General features: G+C 45.6%; 1 protein-coding gene across 3 annotated transcripts in view; it reads right to left on the bottom strand.

Moving 5' to 3' along the window:
• The window catches only part of EXPH5 (exophilin 5), a 76,867-nt gene that overhangs the window by 9,199 nt on the left and 40,948 nt on the right, over positions 1–26,720 (bottom strand). Inside the window, exons 2-5 of one of the 3 annotated variants that reach the window (XM_049613928.1) lie at positions 20,691–20,851; positions 18,691–18,853; positions 8,318–8,366; positions 424–559 (exon numbers count right to left, since the gene is read on the bottom strand). In XM_049613928.1, the coding sequence (XP_049469885.1) occupies positions 424–559; positions 8,318–8,366; positions 18,691–18,853; positions 20,691–20,851 (509 nt within the window). Of the gene's footprint in view, positions 1–423; positions 560–8,317; positions 8,367–17,177; positions 17,610–18,690; positions 18,854–20,690; positions 20,852–26,720 lie in introns of those variants that run through there. The other 2 variants (XM_049613935.1, XM_049613942.1) reach the window with 2 other exon arrangements.

Here is a 26,720-nt window from a genome sequence, read left to right as displayed (position 1 = left end):
TTAGATTATATTCAAATATAAGATTCTTTAATATTTGTGTTAATAGCAGATAACAGGTACACCTGGGTGGCTCCATTGGTTGAGCATCCCACTCTTGATTTTGGCTCAGGTCATGATCTCACGGTTTGTGAGACTGAGCCCCACAATGGGCCCTGTCCTGTCAGCACACAGCCTGCTTGGGATTCTCTCTCTCCCTCGCTCTCTCTGCTCCTTCCCTACTCTCGCTCTGTCTCTCGAAAATAAATAAATAAACATAAAGCAATACAATAAATAGCATAACGGCCTCCTCTTCAGATAAGGTAAATAAAAGGATTTCAAAAATAAAGTACAGGGTATGATATGTTTCGAGCATTTTAATACAAACTGTAATCACTATTTGCTTTAGCGCAGGGAGTCCCAAGGCAGTTCAATGCATAGACTTACCTTGGAAAAACTCGTTTTCCAGCTGTGAAGCATCCCAGGGAGGCATACCACTTCCCTCCCTCATGCCTGCTCGCCCGGGGACAAAGACACTGTCAACCGGTCGATTTTCCACAGGTGAACTGTATATTTTGGCCTGCTAATTTTAAAACAGAAAATGCAAGATTATTTGTGGACCTTCCCTAGCCAGAACACTCACGTGTCTCCGCAAAAATTTCCCAAAACGTAAAGTCTAAGGACCACACATCAATTTTTCTAACACTGCTTTCTCAACGTACAGTGTTTCATTGTTTCTGTCATTTGCAAGTGATCACAAACTTCTCTGTACCTACACTAATGGTTTTTAGTATGAGTCTGCAAGCAATTATTGAGCGTCTGTCTGCCAAACACTCCTACAAACTTACACAGCACCACACAAATCTTAGGGAGCGTCCTGGAAAACAGTGAAGAAATCGACCTCTTGAATTGGGAGTGTGGTCTTCATGGCCCCAGTGGCTGGAATTTTCGATTTAACACCGTCCTCAGGTCTGTCAAGAGCTGGCTACCTGAAGCTTGTAGTGGACCTTAAGATTTGTGAACTTGCATTTAGAGGAAAACAAAAAGTATTTCTATCCATAGCGTTCATGCAGAATGGCAGAACCTCCCGGACAGACATAAGGAACTGATTAACAGTGCTCTCTGAATCAAAGGCGCTACAAAGTATGACCTTATAAATGGTTGGGTTTTTTCTGAAACACCATTGCTGGTTCTACAGGGTTTAGGAGGATGATGTAGAGCTAATGATGTTTTCCTTTCTTTACAGCAACTGTTTATCTTGATATATTTTAATTTTTTAAATTTTTACTTATTTTTGAGAGAGAGAGAGGGAGAGAACGAGTGTGGGGTAAGGGCAGAGAGAGAGGGGGACACAGAATCCAAAGCAGGCTCCAGGCTCTGAGCTGTCAGCACAGAGCCCGACGCAGGGCTCGAACTCACCATGAGATCATGACCTGAGCGGAAGTCAGATGCTTAACTGACCGAGCCACCCAGGCGCCCCCTATCTCGATTTCTCCAAATCCATCACTACCCTACATTCAAGCTTAATTTGTCTCCCTGACCTTGGGGGATTACCCCCTCCCACAGCTTCACCTTCTTTTGCCAAAACACCATTTGCATTTCCTCTGTCACACCATCTCTTCGCCGCCGAGGACTCCATCTGTAACTCCTTCTGCACCCGGCCCTGAACAAGGCCAGCACTTTCCATTCAGCCACTGTGGTCAGCTCACTCTGCTCCCCAGTCCTTGCTGCTTGGGTGCCTCTTCCCCCCAAGTTTTCTCTTTCCATTTGGTGTTCGCCATTATGTTTCATTTCCCTTGAATGCCCAAGACCAATCTCTAACTTTTCCAAAGCTCCAGCTTTTTTACTTCTCTATCACAGGTCTGTCCAATTCCACACCCCAGGTTCTCCTGATTTCTATATTCCTCACAATCCAGTATTTTTATTCCTGCTAGTTTCTTCCTCAAGATCTAAGTCATTATGTCTTGTAGGAGCCCTGCCCCAATTTCACTGACTTGTGATTTTCGGTTCTATGTGTAATGGAATATACACAGAGATTTATGAATAACAGAGAAACAATCCTGTGATAACTTAGGATGTAGATCATTGGATATAACTTAACACACTAATATAAAATTCAGAAGTAAACAAATATTAGAGGCAAAACAAAACTACAGTAAGATCCCATTTGGAGGTAATATAACCAGAAACTAATCATTCGTGTGGACTACATGCATCTGATTAAGAGAATGGCCGGCATCAGTGTCTCTCAACCATTTTTAACATCCAAACACACTCCAGATTTCCTCTATCTAGACCAGAATACCTTCCTTTTGGCCCCCTGGATCATATGCCTTTTATAATGCAAATTCGTACATAAGTGAAAAATACTTGGACTGAGGGCTCAGGCGAAAATGAACCTTTCAAAGATGGGAGGGATTATCGCCCACTAGAGACCCTGAATATAATTTCCTTCGGTCATACGTCTGCCCGAATCCTCTGCGTCAAGACCAACACTACTCGTCCAACATGTTAAGGATGTTTCCCCTACATAGAGGTACAAATTATATGACTAAGAGAAAATACAGAGAGTTTGTTTACACTTAATTTTAACTCTGCAAGGGTATTTTTTCCAGTGACAAAATGGTTTAAAAAGTCACTCCTAGGGGCGGCTCAGTTGGTTGAGCTCGACTCTTGATTTTGGCTCAGGTCACGATCCCAGGGTCATGGGATCAAGCCCCACATCAGGCTCTTCGTTGAGCATGCAGCCTGCTTGGGATTCATATGCATTTTCTCTCTCTCCGTCTTTCTCTCTGTCTCTAATGTTAGAAAGAAAAAAGTCATGCTAGGCAACGGTAGGTACCAAACACAGAGAAGACTGAACACTATTACTGCTCTATAGATCCCTTTTATTTGAGCTGTGTGTGAGTAGTATCATAATTAGTTTTTATTAGCAGCAGCAGCAGCAGCAGCTGAATGGTCTAGGCAACATGCCTAGCATTTTATACAGGTTACCTTCTTTCATTATCTTAACCACCCGATGAAGTTGGTACTATTATTATGACCACTTTGAGAAAAAAGAGGTTTCAAGAGGTCAGGTCAATTGATTTAGGTCACACTGGTGGAGGGAAGGATTTCTTCCCAGTCCGTGAGATTCCAGAGCCCAGGCCGAATCACCTGTCTTTACTGTTACATTAGTTTATTAGCACACTCTATCCTAGCTAGAAGCATCTTCTGAGGCCGCTGGGAAGAGGTTTCCTCTTACCTAGAATGGAGGTAAATCCCTCTGGGGCCCAGAGCACACACAGATCCTCAGTCAGGACTCCACCTTGGACTCAGAACCCTCCTCCGAACCATGTTCCGCGCCACGAAGTTGCCATAACAGATGAAGCCTATTTTCCATTCTAGCCTAGACGAGGAGGTTCAAAACACCTCCATGCAGCAAAATCGGGTTGAAATGCTATTCCAACCTTGAATTCCAGCCATTCCTCTCCCCAACTCTCTTCAAGGGCCCTGTGCTCCAAGTTCACTACACACAGTTCTCTAAAATGTCGTGCCCTTCGTCCTAGACCTCCACGTCTCTGCTCTTATCTCGGCCCTCTCTGCTCTCCTCTCAGGAAATGGCAATGCGCCCTTCAGTGTCCAGCTCATCTCTGTTTCTGCGAGCTCTTCTCCCTGGGAAGAATTAGTTACCATCGTGGTTTTACACCCATCATGGTGCATATTATTATACCCATGATATCCTACGGAAGTGTTGACCTTCTTTCCACTTCTACTTTACCACTAGACCTCTCTCCTTCCTGCCTACCACACATTTCAGTCCCCACCCTGATCCAAGAAACCAAGCATTTGAAGACAAATGGGTTAGGACCCTGTAAGTGGACCACCTTCTAAAATGACTAGTATTCTCCTCTGTATCCTGTGCACCCAGCATAGCATCCATGTGTAAGTGACTCGCTAGTATTTACTGAGCAGAATTTCAACACCTCTCTTCCTGCCATACCTTTTCCCGCTTCTCCAACCCATTTTTGTACAGTCACTCGATACCACCTATCTTATATTTGAACAAAATCACCCATTTCTTCCGTTTTCAATATACTTTCAAAATATCCTCTCTCATCAGATCCTTAGAACAAATTTGCAAGTGAGGTAGGGATTATCATTCCCATTCTGCAGATGAAACACTGAATCCTGGATAAGTGCCTTACTTAAGTCATGTGAATAATAACTGGTGGCACTGGCTACTCACACTCATGTGATCTGACCCCTAACCCTGTTCTTTATGTTGCTGTTTACGGGTATTTTACTCACGTACACGATCCTTATTTAGCTGATAAACCCTGTGGATAAAAACCTTGCTTTAAGCATTCCATGCCCTCCACGTACATGCAGTTAGGGACTGATTTATGGCAGACCAAGGTGGAAAATTACACGTATGAGATTTCTAGTAAAGATTACAAAAATTGAGACACCAAATATGTACAGTATTAGGACTCGGAAAAGCACATCTAAAGGAAGAAAGCCTAATGGTCAAACACATGAGTTCCACCCAGTTCAAAACCCTACTTCTGCCTCTTAATAGTGGCATAACTTTAGACAAGTTACTTAACCTTTCTCTACCTTCACTTCTTTCTTAGTAAAATGAAGAAATAAGAATGATGATAAGAGTAGCAGCACCCCTCCCCCACTCGTTGGGTGGTGCTGACGATTATGAACTAATCGCTGTAAAACACTTTCGAATGGTGGCCAGCACTTACTGAGTCCTCATTGTTAGTCATCGCTATTTTTCTGGGGTTACAGAGGATTTCCTGGAGGATTCCTGCCAATGCTTATAGTCTAAAGAACTAGAAAAGTGTTGGGCGCCTGGGTGGCTCAGTCGGTTCAGCGACCGACTTCTGCTCAGGTCACAATCTCACGGTTTGTGGGTTCGAGCCCCACGTCGGGCTCTGTGCTGACAGCTCAGAGCATGGAGCCTGCTTTGGGTTCTGTGTCTCCCTCTCTCTCTGCCCCTCCCCCACTCATGCTCTGTCTCTCCCTGTCTCAGAAATAAATGAACATTAAAAAAAAATTTTTTTTAAAAAGAACTAGAAAAGTGTTCCAAAGAATTAGACACCAGAGTCCGAAAATGCTGGCTTTTAGGATGTCCGTTACATTCTCAAACACGGTGCATAAAAGAGGCTGAGCAGAATGAGGCCTTTTACTTAACCCAATTCACTCTACTGATATTGTCTGCAATCCTGACATGATGAGACAAACAAACCTTCTGTCACAGAGTAACCTTAGACTATCTGAGAACTTCCTAGGGCGGCCAAACCTGTACAACAGCTGTCGGAGCTGAAGCCTGAGCTCGGTGATATTATCAAACGCCTTGGCAAAGCCAACAGATTAATTTTTCAGAGTGTTCCTGAATGTATTCTCTGTTTTCTGGCAAAGGCCAAATCCACCAATGCACCGGCAGCTTAGAAGCACTCATTCATTTCTTCTTTCAATTTCTGAGTGCTCAGATTGTGCCAAGCCATGGGGAGAGACAAGAGTGCAGACATGGTCCTGGCCTTGGGGAGCTCACGCTGGCCCGGTGTGCTGAGTACTCGGGCGGTGTGTTGGGGGGGGGGGTGGAAACAGAGCTGGCGTGTCACCTAACATCAGGCCCAGCCAAAATCTGTTCAGAGACGAGGAGTGATCAAGTGGCCAAGGCTATCTGTCTTTGTCTTTTGTCTCAGAAATGGTGACCACTTTGACCCCAGTGTCTTCACCTATAAGGAGATGGCTCTCACTGGGGGAGATCTGCTCCCCAGAGAACACTGGCATGTTTTGGAGATATTTTTGATGGTCACACTTGAGTGGAGGAGAACTATAGGCATTCCCTACCTGTGAGTTTGAACACACGACGGCCCCGCAACAGAGAAGGACGCGGTCCAAAATGTCAGTAGTGCTGAGGTTGGGAGAAACTCTGAGCTACAAATCTCTAACCTTCTCTCTAGCTCTAAAAATTCCGTTTTTCTGAGAACCTTGGCTGCTGTTAAGCTGATGAAAATGTTTAAATAGCAGCTCTCTGGGGCACCGGGTGGCTCAGTCAGTTAAGCATCCGACTCTTGGTTTCGGCTCAGGTCATGATCTTGCAGTTCGTGGGTTTGAGCCCCGCATCAGGCTCTGTGGTGGCGTCCCCTGCTCGCTCACGCTCTCTCTCTCTCTCTCTCAAAAATAAGTAAACATTAAAAAAACATTTAAATAGCAGCTTTCTTTAAGTGGAAGGTCATCTAACAATGTAGCACAATCTCCTGTAAAATACCAGAATCCCCTCTGTACCCTTCCTGACAGGCTGCTAACCAAGTGATGGGAAATTTATTACCTAAGCAGCAATGGCCTCAGCAGCAATGGCCAACTTCTAGCCTTTTGCAGGTGAAGGAGATAAGACTTCCATGAATAAGTAATGGAAATCTACACATCACACAAAACCTTTGCTTTAGACAGTTTCATTATTTTTTCTCTCTGACTTCCTTTTTTAATGTGCCATTTATTTTCAAGAGAGAGAGAGAGAGAGAGAGAGAGGGCAAGTGGGGGAGGGGAAGAGAGAGAGAGGGAGACACAGAACAAAGCAGGCTGACAGCACGGAGCCTGATGCCGGGCTCGAACTCACGAACTGCGAGATCATGACCTGAGCTGACGGTTGGACGCTTAACCGACTGAGCCACCCAGGTGCCCCTCTCTCTCCGAATTTTTATAAAAGTTATTAACGGGAGTCAACAATCATTGGCTTCAGTTTCATTTCTTTTCCCAGGTCTTACCCTTTTAGAAGGGTGTGCTTCTGAGTAGTGAAATGGTTAAATGCAAGCGGCAATCAAGAGGGCCAGCAAAAGATAACCTATTAATCCTCAGACTGGATTGTCACGTCCTGAGAGTTCCAAATTAGCTCTACTGTTTTCAACCTCCAGGCATTTGCAATTCTTTTTCTTAAATATAATTTATTGTCAAGTTGGCTAACATGCGGTGTATGCAATGTGCTCTTGGTTTTGGGGGTAGATTCCTGCAATTCATTGTTGAGAGTCTCTTAGGGCTTTTGCATTTGCATTTGCAATTCTTTTTGGTCCCTCGTCTGCTTCAGACCCCAACGCTCTCGAACGATAGAGGGAGGTCAGCTCTGAGTACTTCTCCAAGGAAAAGCAGGAGTCCAGAAGCATGCGGGAGCAGGGCTGGAGACATGACCCTTCGGTCCCCTGCTCAGTTAAAGGACAGTCTACCGGTGGTGAGCAACCCTGTGATCATAAGCAAGCAAGGCTTCCGGGCTGACAGAACCCCAGGCATTACTGACTTCTGCCTGTGGACTCCCAGAAACCCAGATCTTCTAACCTCGACTCTACCATTCACCAGTGACCTTGAACATGATCTTCAAGTTCTCTGAACCTCAGTTTCTTCATCTTTCAAATGGGGATAATAATAGTCTACTTTACAGATTTTCTCTGGGGATCAAGCGAAATGATCTACATCAGGTGCCTGGATGATGGCAGCTTCGCAAAGAGAGGGAAGCAGTTATTGGTGCTGGTCATCTGGCCGGGGCTCAAGCATGTAGAGGAGACAGGGCTCATGTTGTCCACAAAGAGGTAGCATTAGGCTGAAGAAGAAAGGGGACTCTCTTTTAAAAGTTTGTGAAATAAAGAAGCCCTGTTTGTAGGTACTCCTCACTAGAATTCTACCATGCTTTTTGGGAAAAAAAAAAAAAAAAAAAAAAGGCGGGGCACAGGGAGAGAGCGAGAGAAATGTGGGCACTGGTACCAGGACCGCAATAAATTGAAAACTGCCTCTATCCTCCTCCTGCACTCTTGGGGCCTTTCCAACATTCTCTTTCATCGCCCAAACACATGAGTCACACAGTAAGACAGAGGCACGTGAAGATCAAAAGTTAAGACCATGAAAAAGCGAGACACAAAGACTTACAGCTTCTCCATCTTGTAAGCATGTGAACAGATAAACTGAAGTCTAAGCCCTTGGGGGAGGGTTACGTTGGGTCAGTTGCCCCACGTGAACTTGCTCCAGCCAATCCTCGCTTCCACTCTGAACGCAAACGATGTCGTAAGGGTGGCAGTGAACGCCTCTCACGTCTTCCTCTGCCCAGTGCTTTAGGGATATACAGGGGTGGCCCGTGGGAGAGTGTCAGAGATGCCGCTGAGGGGGTGAGTGGTACACGATGGCCTCAGTCCTGGAAACCCACCACCGTTGGGAAACTTTAAACTCCCTAGGAGAAATCTAAGATGTCTAAGGTCAATGTAAAACTGAGCCAAGGAGAAGCCTATTTACATAGGTGGCCAACGAGGGGGCTCATTAAGGCACAATTCCTGAGCGTAGCGTTTCGCTTCTGGTTACTCACCGTAGCGGTTCGCCTCACAGACACCGAAGGTCCTGCATGGCTGTCACATCTGTGGAAAAAATGTGAAATAATTTCTTTGAACAAGTGCCTCGCTTTCACCAGGAGGACAATCAATCAACGGTACTTCTGCCGTGATATCTTGGTATCTTGAGAAGATATATTTCTAATGTCCTTTAGGGAGATACTTCTTGGCTAATGCTTGTTGAAAAAATTTCAGAAACTTTTTCCTATGATTGTTTAGGCTCAACATTTTACATCTTCATGTCAGGCAGCCAAGAAGAAATTACCTAATACCGGATTTGGATTGGAACGCAGCACAAAGACATAAAAACAAAAATAGTCACACGTGTCGAGCGCTTACTATATGTCAGTGTTCTCGGGCTCTACACGCATGTTATCTCATTTCAATACGTCACTCTTCGGAAGGGGATAGTATGACTGCTGTCATTTTACAGAGAAGTTAGAAGACACTGCCTGATGTACACAGTTAGTCATGAGCTTAGAGCCGGCCACAGGCTCATTAAATCCTGAGCACTCCTTCTTAAGTAAGGCACATGGACTCTTCTTGCAAATGGGAAATAGATTTCCGCACATTTTTATTTTAAAGAGGGTCAGGGCCAGACACGACAATTCACAAGGGAATCTTTAGAAAGCAAGCCCTGTAAAGGTGGCTTCTGGATGTTTATTTTTATAAAGATGCCTTATTTGGGGCGCCTGGCTGGCTCAGTCAGTTGCACGTTTGACTTTGGCTCGGGTCATGATCTCAGAGTTTGTGGGTTCGGGCCTGGCATCAGTCTCTGTGCTGACAGCTCAGGGTCTGGAGCCTGCTTCAGATTCTGTGTCTCCCTCTCTCTCTGCCCTCCCCCACTCGTGCTACATGTCTCTCTTTCAAAACTGAATGAACATTTAAAAGAAAAAGGTACCTTATTTGCTATGAAGCCATCTTGGAAAATAATTATGCTTTTACCGTTTATGTTGCTTCACTCAAATTCAGTAGGTAAAAAATTTACAAGACATGGGTCCCAAACTGAGATCGATTTTAATCTTTTAGATCCATAATCCTGTGCCAAGCGGCACTCTGCCTGAATTACAGCTCAAGATTTAATAGACGGCAGTGATTCACTGCTCTGTACAAGATGAGGTCCTGTCCTCCCCCAAGAGAACAGCAAAGGGAATCAAGAATTAACAAACAAATTGGGACTTCAGGTCAGATCAGTCAAAACTGGCAAGATGCAGTTTTCTTTTATTTGAACTCCTAGCTGCTTCGTGGTTCCCCAGAGTTGGGCATAAAATCTGGGAGGCCAAACAATGTTTATATGTTAAAGATATCCAAATCAAACAGTAGGAAAGAGTAGATACACAAAGAGAAGAAATACAGTTGAACTGGTATGAAAGGTGGAAAACAGCAGGAGGAAGGGCCCAGAGATGGGAAGGAGCCAGGCCGCTTGGGAACTGGAAAGTAATTCAATCTGCCGGAGCCAAGAGAACATACCAGATTGTGAAGACTCTTTCCAGAGCCCTGGGGGCCGAAGTGCCCACAGAGCACCCACGCAGCTCACCAGCCGGGGCAGGGATATTGTCCCCAAGGAGGGCAGGAGGGAGGATGATGTGACCCATAGGATAGCAGGAGCATGACTGGGATGGAGATTCACCGAGGGTGAAGGCGAGCTGTGAGTGGGGCGGGGGGTGGGGAGGGGATGCGTGCCCCTCCCCCTGCCCCTCCCCTAATGGTGTGCAAGGCCGAGTGTGGGTGACCTTGTGGATTTGCTGGCCGGGCACAGGACTCAAGTGGCTTGGAGGCACAGAGTCTCTGCACCCACTCCCAGACCCTCCTAAAGGTGAATTCATGTTTCTGCTGTGAACAGCTCTCGCTGGCAGAGTGAATAAAAGCAGCAGCGGGGGGCACCTGGGTGGCTCAGTCGGTGGGGCACCTGACTTTGGCTCAGGTCATGATCTCACAGTCCATGAGTTCGAGCCCCGCATCGGGCTCTGTGCTGACAGCTCGGAGCCTGGAGCCTGTTTCAGATTCTGTGTCTCCCTCTTTCTCTGACCTCCCCTGTTCATGCTCTGTCTCTCTCTGACTCAAAAAAATAAGTAAACGTTAAAAAAAAATTTTTTTTTAAATAAAAAATAAAAGCAGCAGTGGGGTCACTGGAAGCAAGGCTGGTAAGAATCCACGGACCCGGCGACTTCATGGGACACGTGGCTACCTCATCTTCTGCATTTGCTCGCAAGCCCTCCTGATGCCCTATCTTCAAGATCTCTCACATCCAACCCCACGTCTCTAGCTCACTCACTCTGCCGACTAAACTATCATTTCTCTCCTAGACTCTTCTCCATCCTTCACACTACCCACAGAGATCTAAAACGCAAATGTGATCATATCAATCCCCTGCTTAGCATCTTACAAGGTATTATCCAAAATCTTCACTTGACACAAGACTCTTTTATCTGATGAGCCTCCTAGACCACCCCTCACCTTTCAAGCCTTATTGCCCCGCCCTCCAGTCATCTGTAGGTACCTATATGCTAGGCTTACCGAATTTATTTCACTTCCATAAAATCTTCTCTTGTCTCTATACCTTTGCAGATACCATTCAGAAATTCTCACTCAGTAGATTAGAGTGTGGCTCAAGAATATTATTTTTAAAGGGGCACCTGGGTGTCTTAGCCAGTTGGTTAAGCATCCAAGTCTTGATTTCGGCTTAGGTCATGATCCCAGGGTCATGAGATCGAGCCCCACACGTTGGGCTCTGCGCCGAGTGTGGAGCCTGCTTGGGATTCTTTCTCTGTCCCTCTCCCTCTGCCCCTCTCCTGCTCGCTCTCTCTCTCTCTCTCTCTCTCTCCCTCCCTCCCTCTCAAAAACAAACAAGGAAGGGGCGCCTGGGTGGCTCAGTCGGTTAAGCGTCCGACTTCAGCTCAGGTCACGATCTCGCGGTCCGTGAGTTCGAGCCCCGCGTCGGGCTCTGGGCTGATGGCTCGGAGCCTGGAGCCTGCTTCTGATTCTGTCTCCCTCTCTCTCTGCCCCTCCCCGTTCATGCTCTGTCTCTCTCTGTCTCAAAAATAAATAAAAAAAAACATTAAAAAAAATTAAAAAAAAAAACAAGGAATATTCTTTTTAAAAACCAGAACCCCTGGAGACTTCCCCCAAATACTGATGGAACACGTTCTAAGCATTGGCCATGGAAGAACTCCATCTGGATGACCATGGGCAAGTCAGACCCTCACGTCCAAAATGGACTTCTGCATGGTCCTCCTGCATGACCACTCCTTCCCATCCAATCAACCAACAGATCCTGTTGATTCAAACTCAGAAATCCCTTTCAAAACCACCCATAGCTCTACATCCCCCCATTTGTACCCCACGCAAGACATTTATCATCTGCTTTGTTCCTGCACTAGTCCTTTTCTTGTCCCTCTCCCTCCAAGTTTTGTTCCAATCCAGTCCATTCTCCATACTTCAGCCAGAGTGATCAGGACAAAGTGCATCACACTACTTCCCTGTTGAACATTTTACACGATTTTTATTTGCTCCCAGGTGAAAGTTCAAGTTCTTCTCTGCATTCATAAGGCCCTACACCATCTAGTCCCCGCACACTTCCCAGCCTCGTCTCTCACCTTTGCATATCCCTCTGCCATGAGGAATCAGCACACCTCTGAGCATGTGCACAGAGTTTGCCCGAAACATTTTTCTACCACCTGTTTGCCCGGATAACTCTTGTCCTTGAACATTTTCCCTGGAAGAGCTTTCCAGGCTCAAGACAATCTAACAAACACACCATATGTGCTCCCAGAGCATATGGAACAGCCCCCCATCTTAGCACTATTATGTTTCTCTATTTCCTTTTTGTTGTCCTCACAAGACCAAAACCCGGGAAACCAAGGGCTGTAAGCTTTGCTCCTCAGAGCCATGAGCGGTATTCCTTGAGCCCTCTTCGTTGAAGAAATCAGCAAATGTATTCATTTTTATCCTCATATCTTCCCCTCCTCTTATATTTCTTCCCCACCAACCGACAGCTTCCTAAGTCAGAGAGGAGAGTTCATCTCCATTCTTCCTTCATCTTCACCTGACACATCCAATTACCAGGTTCTCATGATTCCACAATCTAAATCCGTGCACGAATCTGTCTGCCTTTTGCTCTCCTCTGGCCTGCCTCCTTAGTTCAGGCTGCCACTATCTCAGCGCTACCCTACCTGGTCTGACTCGAGCTTTGTCCCCTCAAGTCTGTTCTTGGGGCCGCACCTGGGTCACTTTCCCAGCCTTGGCTCTACTGGTATTTCTTCGGGGATACTTAGCAACATTTCTGACCCCTACCTACGAGACACCCTAAGTTCTCACCCTTCAGTTGCGAAAAGCAGAAATGGCTTCGGACATTGCCAAATGTCTTTTGCGGGGCAAAATTGCCCCTGACTGAGAAGCGCCGAGCTGAAGTGATCTTTCTAAAGTGACGATCTGATTATGTCATTCCTCTGTTTAACAGCTATCAATGGGTAAAATATACATGTGTACCTGCACACCTGCACGGAATACACCAAAATATTTTAGTGTTTGTCCAGGTCAGTAGGTCGTGGGTGACTTTATATATATGAAATATATATATACATACATATGAAAAATGCCATTACTGGCAAAAGTGATTAATGGCTTCCCACTGTCTACAGGATCAAGTCCAAGCTTCTTAGCCCTCCACATCCTTAGCACTGCTGGGCCCTGTGTTCTGGCCTCTACCGGCCTCTCACTCCACCTCTCACGGGTCTTACCTTATACCAGGGCACTGCACCTCAACCACCTACATGAGTTTCTACTTTGTCCAGTCTCTACACCTTGGCTGTGTCAGTCTTTCTGCCCAGTGCAACCTCCCGACTCTTAATTACCTAACTCAGTCCTATATGTCCGTTCACAATTGGCTCTCCTCTTGCAGGAAGGCTTCTGGTCCTCCAGTCTGAGTTAAGCGCTTCTCCTACACGATCTCACGGCAGGAATACCACGCGCCTTCCCTCGCACTCACCATATTGCACCGTCATCTCTGGTGAATCGGCTGCCACCCAGGCTGCAGTTAGGCTGGACGGTATCCCCGTGTGAACTCCACAGGGCATCCCTTTCTCAAGATACTTTCAGTCGTTTCCCAGAAAACTGCCGTGGGAAAGACATGAGCCCACGATGTCCCACCACGTCCCAGAGTTCTGTGCCGCTACTCACACCCAACCACATGCAGGATTCTGGCGTCCCCTCCTAGCCTGAAGTTCTCCGGGCAGGGACTTTGCCTTAGTTTCACAATTTTATCTCCAGCACTAACCACAGTACGTGATCCAGAGTAAGACTTTGATAAAAGCCCCATAAAAAGCAGAAGAGAAACCATCACCTGGGCTAGCAATACCCTTGCCAGGAGTTCCGACAACCCTTATTACCACAGCGGAACAGGAAGCTCTACCGCTGTGGTTTCCAAACCCGACTGAGCATCCAAATATCCTGGAGAATCTAAAATCAGTAAATAAATAAAGCTCCCTGTGCCCCATGGCAGCCCTTCCGAATCAGGATCTCAGATTTGGGGATCTGAGGATCTGTCATTATTTTTAAATTGTTGATGAGATTATAATAATGATCAGCTGAATCACCTGAACCGCGGGCCACCCGGGCTGAAACCCAAAACCACTCCCCTTGTCCTGCCTCTTGTCATCAGAACGCTGCCGTCTACCTGTGGAGACCACACCTGGCTTCACCGAAGGAGCACTTCCCAAGAAGGATCTTGCTCCCTCTGACTACTCCTTTCCATCGAGGTATCTGAGATTTTTGTATCTTCAAACTCAGGCATTTGTAGTGAGTAAGAGGCTCAATAAATAAATGAATGAATGAATAAAACAACCAGAACCCAGGGGGAAAAAATACCATCTGCCTTTTCTTTTTTGCACATTTTAATTTTTTTTAATGTTTTTATTTATTTTTGAGAGAGACAGAGCATGAGTGGGGGAGGGGCAGAGAGAGAGAGAGGGAGACACAGAATCCGAAGCAGGATCCAGGCTCCGAGCTGTCGGCACAGAGCCCGATGCGGGGCTCGAACCCACGAGCCATGAGGTCATGACCTGAGCCGATGTCGGATGCTTACCTGACTGAGCCCCCTAGGCGCCCCTCATCTGCCTTTTCAACTTTCCAAAATAGTATCTGAATGTCTTGCTTATGTAATGCGAGGTTGCAGCCGGAGCGCCCAAACTGGGTACACCCTGTGCATCAGGCAAATTTGGGCATGTCTGAGGAGGAGCGAGGTGTATTCACCAAAGCTGCTTGCATCTCAAGGGGAAAAAAGAACCTTCCTGAAGTCCCAGGGTAATGGGCAGGCGCTCACATCCGACTCTTGATTTCAGCTTAGGTCATGATCTCACAGTTTGTGGGTTCGAGCCCCGCATCGGGTTCTGACAGCATGGAGCCTGCTTGAGATTCTCTCTCTCCCTCTCTCTCTGCCCTCCCCCTACTCGTGCTCTCTCTCCATCTCAAAATAAATAAATAGACTTAAAAAAGTAATAATGGGATAATTTGGGAAACACATATATCTGAGAGAAGAAACTAGTCATATCTGAGGCAGAAATGGCAAAACTTTTTGCCTTTTTGTTACTCCATTAAGTCACTATGTTCCCATGGCTTTTTACCACTGATATTAGAACATTAAAGCTTCAATATATCATATACTTCTACTGGCTGGGCCTTTCTTTTTCTTTTAAGTTTATTTATTTATTTTTGAGAGAAACAGAGACAGTGTGAGTGGGGAGGGGCAGAGAGAGAGAGAGAGAGAGGGAATTCCAAGAAGGCTTTGCACTGTCAGCACAGAGCCCGATGCAGGTCTTGAACTCACAAACTGTGAGATCATGACTTGAGCCGAAACGAAGAGTCACACGTTCAACTGATGGAGCCACCCAGGCACCCCTGGCTGGGCCTTTCTAAAGTGAGTACCTGGGGTGCCTGGGTGGCTCTGTAGGTTAAGCGTCCAACTTCGGCTCAGGTCACGATCTCACAGCCCGTGAGTTCGAGCCCTGCATCGGGCTCTGTGCTGACAGCTCAGAGCCTGGAGCCTGCTTCGGATTCTGTGTCTCCCTCTCTCTCTCTGCCCCTCCCCCGCTCTCGCTCTGTCTCCATCTCTCTCAAAAATAAATAAAGTTAAAAAAAAAAACTTTTAAAGTGAGTACCTGATGAAATGACCAAATCCATTTTCTTCTGGGGAGAGTTATCCATTATCCAGCAGCATTTCTCAGTTAAACCACAGCTTAAAAGATGAAAAGTAATTTCTCTGATACTCAAGTCTTTCAGGGCTGAACAGAAGGCTGTATTTTGCCCAGAGGGCTTGTTTCCCTTTCTGTGATTTGCAAAAGATCCTCTAAACTGCTTTGCTGACTTGTTCTCCAGAGCACCCAAGTGTGACAACGTTGAGCCTTGATGGCTTAGGCAAGTAGAAACCTGAATCCTACTTGGCACAGGATGACTGTGCTTTCCGGAGCCCTTTGCCAGTCCCTCCTGGTGCAGTAATAGGTGAGGAGGAGCTCTTGAAACATGGATTTAGAAGGCTGATTTTGTATTTCAAAAGATCAGAACTGCCAAAGAAAGTCAAGTTCTACTTAAGAGGAAAGAATGTCTGGAAGAGGACAGCACATGATGTATATTCCTACGTTAAACCACCTCCTGGCCACACACACACACACACACACACTCAGAATTTATATCCAAATATTTACGTCATGCACATATTTAAAAATGAAAAGGACATATTTGTACAGCTTACCTACTGAAACTTAAGAGCAAAAAACTGTGCCTTCATGATATTCTGTACCCGCACATTCCATTTCCACTTTGCAACTAAAACTGTATTCAGAGAAGACACATTTGGAAAACTGCCGAACATCCACATATATACTTGAAGGATAAAATCTGTTTCACATCTGCATGCTTATTTTTATGTTTCAGTGCGCACAGTTGTAAAAAAGCTACAAGTCATTTTGGTCTACAAGAAGGACGGTTGCTAAATAAAAGTTTCCTTTTTTTTTTTTTTTTTTCCAATTTGGTCTATAACCAAAAAAACATGGGGCTGCCTGGGTGGCTCAGACGGTTAAGCGTCGGACTTCGGCTCAGGTCACGATCTCACAGTTCGTGGGTTCGAGCCCCCTGTCGTGCTCCCTGGTGTCAGCCCAGAGCCTGCAGCCTGCTTTGCATCCTCTGTCCCCTCTCTCTCAGCCCCTCGCCCCCCACCCCCAGCCCTTCTCAAAAATAAAAAAACAAAAAAAACAAACAAACACGGGGACGCCTGGGTGACTCAGTCGGTCGGGTGTCCGACTTCAGCTCAGGTCACGATCTTGTGGTTTGTGAGTTTGAACCCCACATCGGGCTCTGTGCTGACAGTTCACAGCCTGGATGCTGCTTCGGTTTCTGGGTCTCCCCCTGTTTCTGCCCCTCCCCTGCTAGTGCTCTGTCTCTCTCTCAAAATTTAATATACATTAAAAAACATACACACACACACACACACACACACACACACACAGGATACCCAGATGGAGAATCTAGATTTTCTGTCTCCTCGGACCCACTTGTGCAGTGACTTGCAACATGAGCTTGGAAATAACTTGCCCACAGAATGAACAGGTTCCTCAACTTTTCCTGGTTTCCCGATGTGAGACGGCTGAGCTATCTAAAACTCTGCCTTAGAGAAAATCACCGAAAACACAAATAACGTCACAAGTTCCAGCTACACCACGTGCCAGGAGTATTTCTCTTCTCCTTATAAAACGCCTGTCCTTTAAAGGACACACTCTTGGGCTTTAAACCCCCAGGCGAGGGGATTCCTAGTGTGGCAAACACTCTCATGAAGAAAAAGCCACTCACCTGTTTGAAGAGCACTTCCTGACAAGCGTTTCTGGGAGGGACCGGCACAGAAACCGACATGCTGCTCAGCCCTCCACTATTTCGGCAAAGACAAGAGCAGGCTCAGGTGGGAACTGGGCGCGAAACACTGTTCGTCCACCCGGGAGGGGAGAGGGGAGCCCAGGGTTCTGTTCTGCAGGCCGGGCAGCCTCTCCCCACGCCCACCGGCGGCTGGCCACGGGCTGTTGTGCAGCGAGGGTGTCCTCGGGCACCTCCTATCCAGCGCAGCAACGCCCCCTTCCTAATCGGTGGACACATCACATGTGAGGCCGACACCTTAAGAGGGCGGGAAGCTTCTCAACCAGGAAGACAGGCCGAAAATATTTAGCAGTCAGCTCAACGGCACGTAAGCAAAGTGTGGCTTGTTTTTCACAAAACGATCTAACGACCCATGAGTCAAGACGAACTGATTTACATGGTTTCACACTGCGAACGATCCTGAACTATGCCTCCACTCTCCCCAAAACCTCCCTTCCTGCACCTGAAGCTGAAACTCTGGGTAACCACATCAGAGAAGCTGTCCTGAAACCTGCCAGTCACAGGAACACATTTATTCCCTCGGTTTAAAAAATACAATTTTCCTCAATTCTCTGTCCTCATCTCATTTATTTTCACCTCAATCTTTACACATCATCTCTCCTTGTGACCACAGATACCTATATCCCCAAGGAAACAGTAGTTTTCATTTAAAAATATCTTCCCGACCAGGGTACACACCAGCCTCTGGAAGCAGTGGGGGAAACTGTCAATGATTCTTCCCAACATTTTTTTTTTTTAATGTTTTTACTTATTTTTGAGACAGAGAGAGACAGAGCATGAGCAGGGGAGGGGCAGAGAGAGTGAGGGAGACGCAGAATCTGAAGCAGACTCCAGGCTCTGAGCGGTCAGCACAGAGCTCGACACGGGGCTCGAACTCACAGACAGCGAGATCATGATCTGAGCTGAAGTCGGATTTTTTTTTCATGTTTTAATGTTTATTTATTCTTGAGAAGAGAGAGAGAGAGAGAGAGCAGGGGAGGAGCAGAGAGAGACAGAGACACAGAATCCAAAGCAGGCTCCAGGCTCCGCACGGTCAGCACACAGCCCAAAGTGGGGCTCGAACTCACGAACCATGAAATCATGACCTGAGCCACAGTCAGAGGCTTAACCGACTGAGCCACCCAGGTGCCCCTAAAGTCGGACGCTTAACCGACTCAGCCACCCAGGCGCCCCATTTCTTCCCAACATTTAATCCTTCATCCACCCAGGGCACTACCTGCGACGTGTGCAATTGGTTAGGAGTTGGATTCCCAAAGAGCCAAGTTTCGTGGTTTCATAAGGACTTTGTCCCTATGAGAGCTAAGTCCTGTCTCCTTTGTTCCTATCTGAATTTAAAGCCTGAGAGCAAACATTAAACATTCTGAACACAAAACAGGCCACCGGCCTCTGGCATCAGATAACTAGTGAGCCGTCACATGATCTGAATTTCACTCACCCTTTCTGTGCCGGTGACAGAAGCTTTGAAGGCTCCCTTCTGGATTTTCTGAATGAGAACAGGGAAGAAAATGACGATCTGAAGCTCAGCCGGGAAGAAACAGACATGGGGTGTCTTTGATGGGGTGTAGTTTTAGATCTTGACGTTTGTAATTCCACACGATCTAGACAAACATTGGAGAAAGGTGGCATCACTCAATATTTCCGGGTGAATGTATCTCCGAGAACTAAGACTTTGATCTTGCTTCCCACCTCCCTTTGCAGACTGAAAACGCAGCAGGCATTCCCCCATGGAGACCCGAGGAATCAGGGGAGCTCTGTGCCCCTGACGGTTCTGCTGAACAGAGAAAATGCTCGGAAAGGGCAGGGAGGCTTTCAATATGCACCGTGGACCACAGTTCCGTGGGACATCCCTCCCTGTAAACCAGCTGTGCCAATCCGTCCGAGGCCCAAGGTGGGGTGTCAGGGACCTCATTCAACTTTCAAGTGGCTTTTAGCTGCCCCGTCTTTCAGACGTTTTTATTTTAGTACTTTAAAACCATAGTGACAGATACTATACATGTAACTTTTTGCAACCAAAGAAAGTCAAGGAAAAGGAAATGAAGCCATTTAAAGTGTTCCTTATTTCCATCAAAAATCTATCTCTGTGTACGTGTTATTTGCTACAATGTGGTTTCTATGCGTGCATGCCTATAACGGAAACAGGTCTAATAGGTGTAGAGGTAATGTATAGTTACATATGTGAGTATTAAAAATCCTAAGGCAGGATCAACGTATACGAAGTCTATAATACTGTCATACTTTTGGACATGCTGAATTTATAAACACTAGAGGGATTCCACGGAAGGGGGAAGCAGCCATGGTATATGTTGGGTTAACTTCAAAATCTGAACTGTGAGTCTTTTTAGAGAGGTTTATTTATTATGGGGGCTGTATAATGTTGTCCATATAAAGTGTGGAAATATTATTACATGTTTCTTGTCGCTACTGTAAGTAACACATTAGTCAAAGCAGTCAACGTGACTGTATCAGTGGAAGATACTTGACACTGTTTTCATAGGTTATAATTTTCAACGCACTCTGTTATTCTCACAATAGTCCTGTGAAAGCAGGTTTTATTATCCTCATCTACAGATTAGAAAAACACAAGTGATGGGTGAAGGTAAGTGACATGTGAATAGTCACATAGTTGCCATGTTCCGGGAAGGCATTTACCTACGGAGCTTAATTTACCAAAGTTCCAGAAAGGTGGCAATTCTCTTACCACCTTCCCCCTCTCTTTTCCTATCACCCATTCTCCACCCCCCCTCCTCTGTCTCCTCCTTCTTCTGCCTCATCATCCCATTCACAGAAGTGCTTACCATGTTCCAGCTCAGCACTTTGTACGTATACAACCGCCCTATGAGGTAGGTATCATCACACCCATTTAAAGATGAGAAAATTGAGGCTTAGAGAGAATAAGTAACTTAAACAGTCACACGGATTCTGAAAGAATAGAGAATACAGAGAGAGTGGAGATCTGAATCGAAGTCTCCTTTGATATCAACTTGTGTGTTCTTTTTTTTTTTTATGTTTATTTATTTTGAGAGGAAGAGAGAGAGGGAGTACAAGTGGAAGAGAGAGAGAGACAGGGAGACAGAGAATTGGAAGCAGGCTCCAGGCTCTGAGCTGTCAGCAGAGGGCCCAACTTGGGGCTCATACCCACAAACCGTGAGAACATGACCTGAGCCGAAGTCAGATGTCCAGCCGACTGAGCCACCCAGGCGCCCCTCAACATGTGTGTTCTTAACCACTATGCTATCTTGCCCTATTCTAAAAACACACCCCTAGGGCATTACAGTACATTCTCAGTTGACTCTTCTTACTGTATGTTATGTTATAAAACTCTTGTACCTTATGATTTTAAAATAGCCCAAAACATGGATTGGTTCATTGGAGTCCTTATCTATCATACCAGGCTATAAGAAAAAAAAAATTTAGATGTGTAAGTTTTTTCCTCACCATTTTCTGCCATCCCTTTCCTTAGCCTGTATGTGAGTGGTTGTTTCAACATCTGGCTAACGTCTGTTTCATTGCAAAACTTCTTTCTTTGAATTTCTTCAAACCATTCACCAGTCACTCCTTGAAGCCATCTGATATCCCTCTTTGTCTTCTGGAGTTTGCTGAAATGAAACAAAAATATCAATGTGCCCTTTAAATTTCTTCACATCAAGTGCAAACTCATGTGACAGGAGGCTAAACTTGACCTAGTAGAAGAACTGTGTAAACGGAGTCTGGGGGGAAAGCTGCTCTAGTCAGAATTTCGTTTTTACCACTGTGTCCATTTTTGGCTGTGTTTTTGTAAATACGATGACAATCTAAGTTTTGCTAGTCATTAAAATAATCAAGCTGGTAATGACAACCTGGGATGAGCAATGATCGATAGTTTAATGATATGGAAAAACCAGAATATTCTAGTTCTTTTTTTAAAAAATATTTGTAAATGTTTACTTACTTTTGAGAGACAGAGAGATACAGAGCTTGAGCAGGGGAGGAGCAGAGAGGGAGGGAGACACAGAATCTGAAGCAGGCTCCAGGCTGTGAGCTGTCAGCACAGAGCCCAGCACGGGGCTCGAACTCATGAACTGTGAGATCATGACTTGAGCCGAAGTTCGATGCTTTAACTGACTGAGCCACCCAGAATATTCTAGTTCTGATTACTCATTCATTCATTCATTCATTCAGTGTTTATTGAGCAATGTCCATGTACCAGTCCCAGTGTGGACAGTGGGGATTCAACACTGAATATAACAGGGTCCTTACTTGCCCATCCAGTGGCCAAAGATAGAGTTAACATGCAGAGAAGAAACGGTTGAATCTAGTTTTAGATAACAAAATTCTCTGGGGCACCTGGGTGGCTCAGTCGTTGAAGCGTCTGACTTCGGCTCAGGTCATGATCTCACAGTTCGTGGGTTCGAGCCCCGTGTCGGGCTCTGTGCTGACAACTCGGAGCCTGGAGCCTGCTTCCGATTCTGTGTCTCCCTCTCTCTCTGTCCCTCTCCCGCTCACGCTCTGTCTCTCTCTCTCACTCTCTCTCTCTCTCAAAAATAAAGCCATTTAAGGAATTTCTTTAAAAAGTAGCGAAATTCTTTACACCCCAAACCACAAAAGCGCATGGAGGAGCCCACAGGTAATGCCAAATCTGCAAGGGCACTGGGATGTGAGATGGGAAGGGAAGGTGCCCAGAGCACAAGTGTGTCGGCCCCACGCCAGGCCCCAAATCCCACCATGCCTTCCTTCTCCTCCCTGCCCTCTCGTGCTCAGTCCTCTTTCCAATGAAAATGCTGCTCTAAGTCCTTAACTGAATCACTGGTGGTGATTTTTTTTTTTTTTCAAAGCAGACGGTTTCGCTCTATTTCGGGAAAAGGCTAGAACTGTTTGGAAATGAAAGGTAGTTAATCCAGAGGGAGAGAGAGAGAGCAAGAGTGAGCGTGCGTGCCCTGGACGGAGGCAAACAGCAGCAAGGGGAGACTGGAGCCCATGATGTGACAGGCTGGTGTGGCGCTGCTGAACACGTCGGGCTCGTGGGTGGGGTCCGAGCTTGGGCAGTTCTGCCGTCTGGGGAAGGATGGCATGTGACTCTAAATCACCCGCCCCTTTATGCGAGGTCCTCTGTGGAACACAAGTGCGGGGGAGCTGGTGTCACTAAGTAGACGGGAGCAAGCTGGCCGCAGAGCGGCAAATCTGGGGTTAAAGGTGCTGAACCGAGGTGGCTGCAACCCACGCTCCTGCTTGGGGCTACGATACTGTCGTTTTACAAAATAATCGAGAAGGAAGCCAAAGGCCATCCTGCCCAGACTTGCATTTTGAAAAGCATCAGGCAGCAATGTCACGTCCAGCCCACAACATCCGCTCGGGGCCTCCGTGTGCCAATGCCGTCACTCCCCTGTCCTGCCACGTCCCTTCCGAACAGACTCAGGGACCCCAAGTGACTGTCCCTACCGGGTGCTGGCCGTCTCCAGCTTCTCAATACCTTATTTATCAGTGCCCCGAGTTTATTCACCACCTCCGCTTCCTCCCAGTCCTCCCCCATCGCTAGAGCCCAACCTGCAGCACCAGCCCCGACGTCGACACACCCACCTCATGTCAGAGGACAGCCGAGCTACCTGACTTCGGGATTCTCCCATCAGCGTGACTGTATCTCTTGGTTCTTATTAGAGCCTTGATGCAATAGGGACTCTCTGAACATAATCACACTTTGCTCAATTTCACCTCAAGCTCTCACTCTACACGTGCACTCACATCCATTGCTGCCTGTTTCTTCTTCAGCTTCTGGCCAATGAAGTCCGCAATCCCTATCTCTGCGGGAATGCTCATACGGTGTGAACTCTACTCTAGGAACTATGTCTCGAAGAACTAGCCCCCTTCCCTGTACATTAATTGAACTGAACTTTCTGTAGTTTCTGGTTGTTGTTGTTGTTGTTGTTGTTTTAACGTTGATTTGATTCTGAGAGGGGGGAGGGCAGAGAGAAAGGGAGAGAGAATCTCAAACACGCTCCGCTGTCAGCACAGAGCTGGATGCGGGGCTTGAACTCGTGAACGGTGAGATCGTGACCTGAGCCGAAGTTGGACGCTCAACCAACTGAGCTATCCAGGCGCCCCCTTTATGCAGTTTCTAAAAATAAGTATGCAAAAGCAATGCAGAATCCTGGAGAAATGCACGTGACATAGAACGAAGCAAGAAAAACAAAATGCACGTTTCATCAACTATGAGCTACGTAAAATGCTGCACCCATGTAGACATAATGGGGGAAAAAAAACAAAACATCTGATCTCTTAGTGCAGAATAATTATAGATATCGTTTCTATCTTTAGCTTTTTTTATTATGTGTATTCAGTAAATGTAATATATGAACCTATTCTTTCTTTCTGTCTGAATTTTTATTTATATTGTGTTTTTTTCCATTATAATTTTTCTTGCAGACAGAGGGGAAAAAAATCAGTTGTTTTCACAAACCTAACACAAACACTATTACCCATCTGGCGTGATTTTTCACATGGCTGTGACAAAATTTACTGAATATTCATGTGTGGAAGGCCTCCTACGGTACAATGCAGGGATACGATGCTGAAGAGAGCAGACACGGTTCCTACCCCATGGAACTCTCCATCCAATAAGAGGCAGACTTGAGCCCGATAACAACAGAGATGTAAAGTAACAAAGAGTGGTGAGTATGATTTATTCATTCAACACACGTTTGAAACTCTGGGTAAAGAGCAGTAAACAAGTCAAGTCCTCGCCCTCATGGAATTTACACCCTTTGGGGGCAAACAGTAGAAAAGTAAACAGGTGCTAGGAGAACATGAAACGAGGAGCCTCGTCTGAGGCGGGAGCAAAGATTCTCCTGCGAAGATGACACATGGCCTGAAGGTTGAAGGATGAAGGGGTCGCGGGCAGGTGGTTCTGGCACAGAGCTTTCCAGGCAGAGGAGGCGCAGCCATAGACCAAGTGCCCCCAAGGAAAGAAGCAAGGAGCTGAAATGAGGCCAGCCTGGCTGCAGTGTGGACGTGGAGACGACGGACCTACTAGCCGTAGGGCAGAGCCAAGAGGCGGCTGCTAGATCATGCAGCGTGAGCATGGGGTGAGCAGTCTGGCATTTAGTCCTGCAGCAGCAAGAACGCATTACTGACTTAGCAGTGGCATGGCACATGAGGTTCGCATTTTCCAAAGATCACCCTGAGCTAAAAAGCTTCTGCACAACAAAGGAAATCATCAGCAAAATGAAAAGGCAACCTATGGAAAGGGAGAAACTGTTTGCAAATCATATATCTGATAAGGGGTTCATTACCAAAATACATAAAGAACACATATAAGTTGGTAGCAAAAAGACCAAACGATCTGATTAAAAAATGGACAGAGGAGCTGAATAGACATTTTTCCAAAGAAGGCATACAGACGGCCTGAGGGCACATGAAAAGATGCTCAACATTACTAATCACTTGGGAAATGCAAATCAAAACCACAATGAGTTCTCGCCTCACACCAGGCAGAATGGCTAGTACCAAAAAGACAAGAAATAACAAGTGTTGGTGAGGATGTGGATAAAGGGGATACCCATGCACCGTTGGTGGGAATGTAATTTGTGCAGCCGCTGTGGAAAACAGTATGGAGGTTCCTCAAAAAATTAAAAAGAGAACTACCACATATGACCCACAATTCCACTTCTGCGTATTTATCCAAAGAAAATGAAAACACTAACTCAAAAAGTACATGCGCCTCTGGAATTGTAATTGTATGGAAAAACAAAATATGACACAAATACAATTTTATATGTAATATGAAACTATATATGTATAATATATATGTACAATACAATACATACACAATTATACACACACAACGGAATACTGTTCAGCCATAAAAAAGAATGAAGTCTTGCCATTTGCCACAACGTGAATAGAACCTGAGGGCGTTATGCTAAGTGAAATAAGTCAGAGAAAAACAGATACCAGACGATCTCACTTACATGTGGAATTTAAACAACAACCACAAACCAAGCTCATAGACACAGAGAACAGATTGGTGGCTGCCAGAGGTGAGGGATGGGGCGGGGGGGGGGGGGGGCGTGGAGAAATGGGTGAAGGGAGTCAAAACCAAGTTCCAGTTCCAGAATAAATAAATCCTGGGGACGTCATGTACAGCACAACAACCATAGTCAATAACAGAGTAGTACATATTTGAAAGTTGCTAAGAGAGTAGATCTTAAAAGTCATCAGCACAAGAAAACAAGTTGTAGCTATGTGTGGTGATAGATGTTACCGAGGTGATCATTTTGCAGTGTCTACAAATATGAAAATCATTATGTTGCACACCTGAAAGTAATATAATGCTATACATCAAGTATACCTCAATAATTAAAGAAAATTAATTTGTTTAAAATAATTAAAGAAATAATTAAAGAAAAATAATTAATAGAAATAATTAAAGAAAAATAACTAAAGAAAAAACATCCCAGCTATAGGTGGGGAGAAGATTCCAGTGGAGAAGAGGAGAGTAGTCAGGGTAGTTGCAGGGTCCAGGAGAGAGAGGTGTTTTCTTAGACCAGGATGATGGTGGTGAAGCAGAAGAAAAGTAGAACGTGTTCAGAGCTACTTTGTGGGTAAAATTTACCTCCAAGTGCCCACCGAGTGATGAAGTGACTCTGGAGAGCTAGCAGTCAGAGACATGTCAAGGAAGATGCCTCAATTTCTGATTCACACAGGTGCACAGATGATGCCATTCACAGAGATGGGGCATACGTAATCTTCAAAAAAACAACATTATATATTGAACACCTTTACCATTACTCCTCTTTGGAGCAATCATGAAATATTTGCATAATATTCAAGCTAGCATGATTTCTATAATTTATTTACTATTCCTCTGGTGAAGAACATGACGATTTTCCCTTACAAATACCGCTGTAGGGAACACCATTGTGAATTTTCAATTTTTGCAGTGCCTTTAACAGACATTGAATTATCGCGTCCAAGAGTCAATCACATTTTTTTTTTCATTCTTTATACACCCTCCCAAAATGCTTCTCACAAAGGCTGCAGCATATTATTCACACCAGTGATGTACAAGATGGTAACTGGATACCTACAGAATACTACATGCTATTATTTTGAGTATTTTTATGTTCTGAATTTAATACTTTCAAGGTACCATGCTTGTAATTGCGGGCCACTATTTTTCTTTCTTTTTAAAACGTGTATTTATTTTGAGAGAGAAGGAAAGAGAGAGACAGAGCACACGTGAGCGGAGGAGGGGCAGAGAGCGAAGGGAGAGAGAGAGAGAGAAAGAGAGAGAATCCCAGGTAGGCTCCATGCTGACAGCCCTACTCGGGGCTCAAACTCACGAATGGTGACATTATGACCTGAGCCAAGATCAAGAGTCAAATGCTTAACCAATTGAGCCACCTGGGTGCTGCAGCTATTTTTAAGGAATTTTGTTTCCTTTGCTTAAAAAAAAAATGCTACATTTCTTTGATGAGTAGGGAGGTTTGATTA

The sequence above is a fragment of the Panthera uncia genome, chromosome D1 (genome assembly GCF_023721935.1).
Source record: "Panthera uncia isolate 11264 chromosome D1, Puncia_PCG_1.0, whole genome shotgun sequence".
NCBI classification, from domain to species: Eukaryota; Metazoa; Chordata; class Mammalia; order Carnivora; family Felidae; genus Panthera; species Panthera uncia.
The sequence above is the reverse complement of the archived record's forward strand: the minus strand, read 5'-3'. Positions and strand labels throughout refer to the sequence as shown.